General features: G+C 43.5%; 1 protein-coding gene across 1 annotated transcript in view; it reads right to left on the bottom strand.

Moving 5' to 3' along the window:
- Window positions 1-7626: 7626 nt before the first annotated feature.
- LOC138022064 (calbindin-32-like) overlaps window positions 7627-10000 on the bottom strand; it is a 22280-nt gene continuing 19906 nt past the window's right edge. The window contains exon 5 of the mRNA XM_068869091.1: window positions 7627-8472. Coding sequence (XP_068725192.1) covers window positions 8254-8472 — 219 coding nt within the window. The 3' untranslated portion in view covers window positions 7627-8253. The remainder of the gene's footprint in view (window positions 8473-10000) is intronic.

A 10000-nucleotide genomic window follows, 5' to 3' on the forward strand; every position in this document is an offset into this window, starting at 1 on the left:
AATGCTTTTCAACAGGGCTCTCGATCCTGTCTCCCTGGAGACTTCAACATGGCTAATAAAATAGATTCCCACGCACCCTTTAAATCTTAAAAGGGTTTATTTGCTAGCTGCCTCAAGGAAAGATTTACTAAAAAGCGCAATATTCCGCTCAGTGTGCAGAAGTTTAAAAGAGGTAAGTGGTGAATTTCCTCTTCTTTTTTTCTTTTTTTTTTTTTCGACTCCGCGAATCATTAGGTAAAAATTATTTCTATTAGCAGTTATTATCGATGCATAAACCTTCTGATTCCTGGTGGCTGCTGCTCTGTGATTTCAAGCCTTTGTGTTTGATATCCAACAACATTTCTGTCATATGAAGATCACATTCCTGACTTAGGTGTACGAAGCGACGCGGCAAATGAAACAATAACGGTTGGCGGTCAAATGGATGACATTGAATTCAAGTAGTGACCGCGAATAGGCTTTGCTACAAAACTCAAGCCTAAACTTGCGCCTGAACTTTTCTCTCTCTGGTAGCTCCAAGTCAGCAACGCTTCACTGAGTTAGTGGACAATGATATAATTGAAGGAATTCAACAGCACCAGAAATTTGCATGGATTAGTTAAACAATTTGTAACTACCAGATCTAGATAGAGCCCGATCGTCAGGCTGTGAAATTACAATGCAGTCTATTTTACTTCTTTACGCGGGTCAAAGTCAACATTTTTACTGTTTCCTTGAAACAATCATGTGAAAAATCATTGAAAACAGAGACCACACCAGAGTGCATGCAATAATGAGTACGTACAAGTTTAACAAAACCAGTAATCAGTCTCTCCAAGGATCAGGGCCTAAAGATTTGTCTCGTTTAGCATCATTGTCATGATACCACTTATTTGCGATTTCAACTTTACGAGTTGTATGTCTCTTAATCAAACCGATCAGCGTTTGAATAATAAAGTTGATAATTATCTGCGTAGGCGCTCAACTTAGCATGTATTAAGGCCTGGCCTAACGCTTGCAACATTTCAACGCAACATCTTGCAACATTGTTAGGCACAACGTGTTGAATGCGTTTGGCTACCCTGTTGCGACATTTTGCAATATGTTGCAACATGTTGGATGATGCTGGATCGATTTTGAAAATGGTCAAATTTTTCATGCAACATTTTGTGTGTTGCATGATGTTGTACTCGTTTGGCCACGTTCACGCAACATTAGGGCCGTTTATACCAGAGGAAATAAGCCGCGGCTTACTTTGGCCGCGGCGTATATAATACGCGAAAGGAACAATTTATACAAGTATAAACTCCCAGCCCAGGATTAGCCGCGGCTTATTTACTCTCGAATAAACGGCCCTAATTTTGCACTAAGGCATGCGCGCGAGGTCCACTTTGTTGTGCACCTGGGGCTGGGGCACATAAACATCGACATGTCGCGTTGAAACTATTGAAAATGTTGCGTGCGTGCGGGTTCAACACATGTTGCAACATCAGGAAACAATGTTGCAAGATGTTGCGTTGGAGTTTTGCGAGCGTTTGGCCAGGCCTATACATGATAGAGGAGATCGTTTATAAATACATTAAAAGGGAGTTGGTCCGAAAACACTTCGTTGAAGGGGTCAGGGACTAGATCACTCTTTTATTTGCAGGGCGCGTTCAAAGGCGACCAAAAGATGGTTTTCGCTAGCGATGGAGTTGGAGTAGGAGTCGTAAGCGTGCTTACGATCTAGTGAAAACCAAAAATCGGAGTCAGAAGAATCAGAACCGTTCCATTTTCTTCCGATTCCGCTTACGACTCCGTCGCTTGCTTACGATTCAGTGAAAACAAGATTGTCGGAGTCGGAAACAGAAGCAAAAGAACAAGCCAATCACAACATACGAGCCCAAGCTCTTCGCGTACTAACTGCCGCGATAAACAAACATTGCGGGCATGGACGAGAAGGTTGTGGAGACTGTAAGACTCTTTCCCGTGTTATGCGACAAGTCTTGCAAAATTTGTAAAAAGAAAAATAATCAGAAAAAAAACATAAAAAAGAATACTTGGCAGGAGGTGGCCAAACAAGCTGGCCTTAAATCAGGAATATGTGATGAAAGAAACCAATCGTATAGACCTTATTCATAAATGGCGGTCACTTTATAATTCTTTTGTCGAAGTGCAAATTAGCCTACCAAGCCTCCATACCATACAGTGAATTGAAAAGAATTCTTGCTTTAAAATGAGGCTTGGTAGGCTAATTTGCACGTGGACAAAAGAATTATAAATGTGACCGCCATTTATGAATAAGGTCTATATCATCAGTACGGGACTGATTTAAGGTTCATTTTTGTCCGCTCCGACACTTTCGCGGCGTCGAGGATCCAGAAAAAAATCCTCTCTCAAATCAGTCCCGTATACACAACTAAACCAGTAAGTCTTTCAAAATAAGGAGAAGAAGAAGCCAAAGAAGGAAAGTCTACTATACGTTCACCAAGTTTTTATTTCTACTGTTTTGGCGCCAAAATTTCCACCTTGGACGTGCCCACTTCTCTGCATTGTGATTGGCTTGTTCTTCCGCTTCTGCTTCCGTTTTCGACAATCTAATTTTCACTGCATCTTAAGCGACGGAACCGTAAGCGGAATCGGACGGTAGTTTTCACTAAGTCACATGTGCTTATGGCTGCGCTTACGACTCCGGGACGGTTTTGAGTTATTGTCCGCGTCCACCGTTTTTGGCAGTGTGCCAGGATTCCAGCGTTTTTAGTTCACGATAGTTGCCCTTGTCGATTACACACGCATTAAATACCACTTATTAACCGAAAGTGACGCCATTACAGGGAATCTCAGACAGAGGCCTTGATGTATTTACCTCGCATCCTGGCCGAGGTCTGGGATTTCCCTGTAATGACCGAAAAGACGAGATTAATAAGTTATTTATTATATACCTTTTTTTGCTCACGTTTGGCCTGTTCCTGGTCCTTTGGATATTAAAACTTGCTCTTGCTGTAGCTCTCTTCGTCGCTCACACTAAAGAAGAATCTGTATGCTAGTTTTTCTTTCAGTTATTGAAAATGTAGTTGTTCTTTCATATTTTTTGTTGTTTTCGGCCATGCGCTCGTAGGTTTTAGTCCCGACTCAACAGAGTCGTCGAGCCGAGAAACATTTTCATAATGCCCGGTCATTACAAGAAAATCGTGCGTACTATTTTAGTGGCATCCTCGTCTCGAAGAGGCCCTAGTTAGCGCTGGGTATTTGGGCAGGATCTTGTATGACTCTATAGCCCGATCCTGGAGTGGCAGTCTCTGTTGCAGGTGGCGCAGACGTGCCTTGTGGAATCGCGCTCAGAGGCTGCGCGTTCTTTCCTCGCCTTTCCCTTGCACGTAACCAGGACTCTAGTGTTCGCTTCCGCCTTTGAAACCCCCGCTTTGACACTTTGACGCAACGTATCTCGATGTTTAGCGATATCCTCCCATGCACTGGTGTCCATTAATGACGTCGTTGTAGCGCAGCAGCGGTCGACCCACACGACGGACGCCCTCCCGCAGTTCTCCATAAAGGATTTCTCTTGGCAGGCGGTCAGGCTCCATGCGATGTACATGGTCGAGCCATCGAAGGCGTCGCTGAATGTGCAGTGATGGCATGCTCAATGAGCCAGCGCGCTCCAGGACCTCGGTGTTGGTGACTCTGTCCTGCCACCTGATGTGCAGTAGGTGCCAAAGGCAGCGAAGTTGGAATCCGTTAAGGTGGCTAACTACAGTTATCCGAAGAAATAATATCAAAATTTTGACGTAACAAATAAATACAAATCAAGGGAAAACGCTTAATATAGTGACGGACTTCCTGGAGGGGGCACGCACATCTTGGTCCTTTCGCTCTACAGGTCATTGCCCCACACTTGCTTGTTGAGTTTGGCCATGACAGCAGCTGCTTTGGCGATCCTGCGGCTGATCGCAGCTTCAAGCGAAGTTGAGCTTGACGTGGTGGATCCCAAGTAGGTGAAGGTGTTCACAACTTCCAGCTCCGTGTTGTCGATGGTGATGATTGACGAAGAGGGGGGCACTCAGCACCTTGCGCCAGGATGTTGGTCTTCCTGAGGCTGATCGTTAGCCCAAACTCCTTGCAGGCGTGGGAGAGCTTGTCTACGAGATGCTGGAGGCCCTCCTCGCTGTGGGATGTTAAAGCAACGTCGTCTGCTAACAGCAGCTCCCGTATGAGCACCACGTAAACTTTCGTTTTGGCGCGGAGTCTGGCGATGTTGAAGAGTTCTGACCTCGTCCGGACGGAGACACTTTCTGTACAGTGTACAAAGGCATACTGGAGCAGCATCGAAGAGAAAATTCCGAACAGGGTTGGAGCAAGGACACAGCCCTGCTTTACTCCACTACTGACTGGGAAGACATTGGAGGTGGCCCCATCGAAGCAGCCCGTACTCTGCATTTCCTGGTGAAAGGAGGTCATTTTCGCCAGGAGCTTTGGAGGGCAGCCAATCTTCTGGAGGATCTTGAAGAGCCCGCTTCTGCTCAACAAGTCAAAAGCTTTGATGAGGTCCACGAAGGCGAGGCACAATGGCTGCTGCTGCTCTCGACACTTCTCCTGCAGCTGACGGAGGGAGAAGATCATGTCCACTGTGGACCTCCCGGCTGTGAAGCCACACTGTGACTCGGGGTTAAATTGCGAAGCAAGGCTCTGCAAGCGGGTCAAGGTGACCCGAGCAAAGACTTTGCCCAACGATGCTCAGAAGAGAGATGCCGCAATAGTTGTTGCAATCACTACGGTCACCCTTGTTCTTGTACAGGGTGACTATGTTGGCATCTCTTATGTCTCTCATCTCTCATCTCTCCCAGCACAGGCAGAGGAGCTCATGAAGCGGTTGCAGGATGTTTTGCTTCCCATGAGTAGAGTAGAGCTCGAGATAATGCTCCACCCAACGCTGCAGCTGCATGCTGTAATCAGTGATGACATCCCTAGTCTTTGATTTGAGCGGGACAATTTTTACGCTCGTAGGGCCGGTGGCAGTTTTGCTTGGCCACAGTCCGATGCTAGCTGGATTTTGGCCCATAGGTTCTGCCAGTACTCGTTGGCACAGTGGCTCGCGGTCTGCTGGGCCTTGCTCCTAGCTGCTTGAAGGGCGTTGCGTGTGCTTGGGAAAGGGTTCTGTTTGTGAGCCAGCATCGCTTTCCTCTAGGCCTCCGTGACTGGCTGCTTTCTTCCAGCAAGCCTCGAACCAGTCAGCATTCTTGCGTTCTTTATTGCCGAATACAGCCATGGCTGAGTCGTAGATGGCATCACGGAAGTGAGACCATTTGGCATCCGGGTTGCTGGTTGTTGGTTGCGCAGCAAGTTTCTCCTTGAGCCTAACAGTGAAGCTCTGAGCCTTGCGGGAGTCGTCCATTAGGTCAGCGGAGAGACCAGGGCACAAGGTGCGAATGTTTCAGCTTGAGATTCGAAGAGCTGGACTCTTCGCAGTTTTTCGCTTTTGACTGCTTGGTGCAAGTACTTGCTCTCTTGTCGGGAGGGTCCCCTAAGCTCTATGCACCCAGTAGAGCAGGCAGGCAATGACGGGGCGGCACCTGACTGGCTGGAGGTTGCCCAGTTTGAGGCGGGCGGTACAAACAAAAAAACAACAGAACACTTTATTTCACATTTCCATTACATGGTTTGTAAAACTTATTAAATAATTAGCAACTTAACCCATAGAATATTCAATTACAATTTAAACTAAACATTATTACTCAGAAGGAAATGCCTAGCAGCTAGATAACCGTAAGGTTTTCGAGCTAGCAGCTAGAACAAGTTGCAAAAATAGTGGAGACACTTCACCTTCTTGGGGCCTAATTAATTTCCCTATTATCTCTCACACTGCAGCCCCCCTCCGCCCCTTATCAGTGTTGCTAGCAAGACAAGAAAATGTTAGGAACTTAAGCAGTCAACATTGAAAGGGGGAGAGGGGAGAGGAAGTGGGAAAGGTTTAAATTCTAGATACGGCGGCCATTGGAAGCTAGAAAAGGTGTTTTTAATGAAAGTGTCTCAACAATTTTGCAACTTGTTGTAGCTCTTTGGAGGTAGTTTCGAATGTACAGGACATCACAATAACTAGACATACACGACATCGTAGAACATACACAACACAGATGGCAAAAAAATAAAAAATAAAAAAAAGCAGTCATAATAGTGCATGGCCACATGATTATCATGTTAATTGTTCGGCCAACAATTATTCTTTCAATTTTTTAGGAAAGTTATAAGTTGAGAAGTTTTAACATGAGTGGGGAGCTGTTGCCACATTTCAGTCGCCATAGCCGATGTTGTTTGCTTTCCTATGTTAGTCCTGAGACGTGGTTTGTAGAAGTTACTTGTTGAAGCATATCTCGTATTATATGTATGGACTTCACTTGCATAATGCTGGCTGAATATATTTGGTAATTGTTTTTAAATGCCATTGATGAGTGAAGTTAAGAGGCTTTAATTATAGATATTCTTAACAGTAAGTAAATCCAGTAAGTTAAGTAATGGTAACGCACTGTCTGTATCTGGTCCATACAAGGTGGCAAAGAACATAAGGTGAATAACATGATTTTGTTTTGTTTGGATGTTTTTAATTTGGGTAGTAAATGCACCATCCCAGGAGGTTATCGCATAAGATATATAAGGATAGATCAGGTTATAGTGTAGTTGTTTAAGTTGTGAAAGGGAGGTGGAATGTCAAATTTTACCATCCAATGAAGCTGCGAGCGCTTTCCCCCCAAGAGAGAAAAGAAAGTTCAATTTTCTTTATTAAACTCTTTACACTTTGAAACCAAATTTTGCGCTAACGCATCCTATCTTGTTATTTACATTTCTAAATAGGTTATTATCATGAAACAGACGCTGGTAATCTTCCTAGTTTTCTTCCTGGTTTTGTCATTCATCAATGAAAGGTAATGTACACTGATCATGTACTGTATACCCCAAATTTGAAAGTTATGTATTTGTTAACATTTATTTACCTGTTTATGAGGACAATAAATGTCGTTGTTGTTCTTGTTCTTGTTCTTGTTGAAAAGGCACGCTAAACATATCATGAATATGCGAAATTCATATTCAAAGTTGTTATGGTTTTATAAAATTCTCCGTATGCTTACCTGAAGATTAGTTAGTTTTGCCAACTTAATAATTCAGTTCGAGGTTTCAACTAACACAATTCTTTCTCCTCCGTTTTGAAGTGATGCCTGGAGCCGCCGCCACAGCCGCCGCAGCCGCGTTTGGGGTACAGCAGTTTTGCACAAACGCAATTACAATGGCAAAATCCTTGCTATCAAGACTTCGCAAGATGACGAGGGAGGCAAGACAACAAAGCATCGTTCTCATGACGATAAGCATACCTATGAAGATGCTAATCTACTGTAGCTAAAAAGAGAGCATTTAGTATCACTGAACGAATCAAACCTGCGTATTCTCAGAAATAAATAAGCCAATAAAGAACAGTCTTGATTGTGTTGTTGTAATGCCGTCACTCGACCCCTACCGTATATAACTCCTTGATTGTTAAATTAAAGTGAAGAAATTCTTGCTCTGACAAGATAGTCTTTCAGAGATTTGTCCTTTCGATAAGCAACCATTGAGGGATTTTTGAATATTTCCGCGAGATTATGGTTGCCTGCTATAAGGTGCCAGTGTTTAATTAAGATCTTTTTAAGACTCGGTGTAGCAGGGTTGAAAGTGCTGACGAAAGGGATAATTTTCTTGGATGTCTTAGGTTTGTTTTGTAAAGCCGTGTTGCGCATTGAGAATTTTATTTCGGTTAAGATATCCTTGGCGAAGCTTTTGGGGTAGCCTCATTCTAAAAGTCGAGTTAAGATTTGTAATTTCTTTAACTCGAAGGATTCTTTAATCGAGTTTGTTCTTAGTAAGCGCAAAGCTTCTCCTTTTACAAAGCCCTTCTTAACGCTGAGAGGGTTACATGAGGAGAAGTGTGTGTATTGGAACGTTTCTGTCGGCTTAAAATGTGTTTGAACATCCAGAATTTTGTCAGTAATGAACCTTGGGCCTTTAAAAACTTCGGTATCAAGGAAAACGATCTTTTTCGATGACATTTCATGCGTGAATTTAATTGTGGTGTGGAATGAGTTGGCGAAAACAATAAAATTGTTGATTTCTGCTTTGGGTAAGGTCCACACTGAGAAGATGTCATCGATGAATCTCTTCCAGATGAGAGGTTTATGTGGGCTGAGGGCTAGTAGTAGGACCGAACCTGCCTTTTCGTGGGAAAAGGTAGGCTGAAAATACATCGGTCTGTAAAAATGCCGCGACAAAAGCCAACTATGTGGCTTGATCGCTCCTAGCCATGGACTCCTGCAGGAATCTAATTCCATAAGAGATCTGCTTCGCCACCCCCTCTGCTATTTCAACACGAAAGTTATTCCTATTGGTCTGAGCCATACAATTCAATAGTAATCTTACTATGAACTGTTTGAAGTCTTTGATTAGATTTGTTCCCTCAAGATACCCACTCATGTCACTGTCATAGTGATTCCATATCTAAAAGAAAACATCGAGAAAGCAAAGAAACGGGACCTATTACCCTTCTACAGAGACGTACTTATCGATGCAGACGCGTTCAAACTCGAAAAATGATTAACGCTCCGAACAGGGTCGGGATCTTTGCCAGTGCGAATGCAAATTTGGATGTAAAGGTGCATCACAAAGGTGATGATGACGTATCTTTTGCATACTACAAAATCGAGGTAGAAAAGAATGTAAGTCTCTTTCATTACAATTGCAAGAATGCAACACTTAGACATTTAAGATGGCGAAACCTACTATCAGTAACCTGTGACGTAACCTGAGATTTTCTTTATATTACGGCTTTCGAGGGAAAAAAGGGGCAAGACACAGGTGTTAGAGAGGCTCTTGTGATTGGTTCAGGAAACAATGAGCACAAAAAAATATAAAACAAAAACAATAAAGCCTTAGGCGTCGTCAAATTGTGCTAATTTTCGCGCAGCAGTTGAATTGCAATGCCATGGCCAAGGCAGCAAGACAAGTTGCATAAACATATACAGTTTCGGAAAGTACAATTGAGTTCTACTTTTCACAACGCTTCGATTCATGTTGCAACGAATTTTTCAATCATTGAGCAGTGTAAAATCCGTCCTCCAACTTATGTCCCAACAGTTTGCGGCAAATGAAAATTTTCCTTAAACTTCATGTGATCGTCGAAAACAAGCCAAGTTGCCAGAAACGTTTATAAACCGAATGGCCTAGAGTAGCACCCATCAGGAAACTTCTTTCGCAATGTGAAAACTTTCGTCGCTACAAGATTGCTATAGGCTATCGCGAGTTGCAAGAAAAATTGCCGAGTATAACAATGCCTTAATCTTAATCCTAAACAGAATAGAGCTGAGTCCTATAACGATCCAATCAATCTAGACCCCACAGCTCTTCTCTTAGTTGAGGGAGAGAAGAGCTCTGGGGAACCCTGAAACAAAGTGTCTTCTCATTGGTTTTCGTGAAGAAAAATCAAAAGCGGCTCCAATTAGGGCATTTACGTTAGCACGAAGAGTAAGCAGGCGCCGTAAGGTTCAAATAGCCACTGACGTTGGGAGCCGGTCATTTGTGGGTTCCCATGTTCCCGTGAGGAATGAATCAACGATGAAATGATATAACTGCGAGGATCATAGCTTCACTTGATTTCATATCCGCAGTTCATATATGAACCATTTCACATATAATTTCATCGTTGATTCATTCCTCACGGGAGCATTGGAACCCACAAATGACTAGCTCGCACCGTCAGTGGCTTCATAGCTCAGTTGGTTAGATCATCGCACCGGTATCGCGAGGTCACAGGTTCAAACCCCGTCAACGTCCTGAATTTTTCAGGCTTCTTTACGCAATTGCAAAAAAAATTGCGTTTATAACTGCGAGGATCATGCCTTCACTTGATTTCATACCCGCATTTCATATATCATTTCATCGTTGATTCATTCCTCACGGGAACATTGGAACCCACAAATGACCAGCTCGCAATGTCAGTGGGCTTCATAGCTCAGTTGGTTAGAGCGTC

Source organism: Montipora capricornis, chromosome 10, assembly GCF_036669925.1.
Source record: "Montipora capricornis isolate CH-2021 chromosome 10, ASM3666992v2, whole genome shotgun sequence".
Classification (NCBI taxonomy): domain Eukaryota; kingdom Metazoa; phylum Cnidaria; class Anthozoa; order Scleractinia; family Acroporidae; genus Montipora; species Montipora capricornis.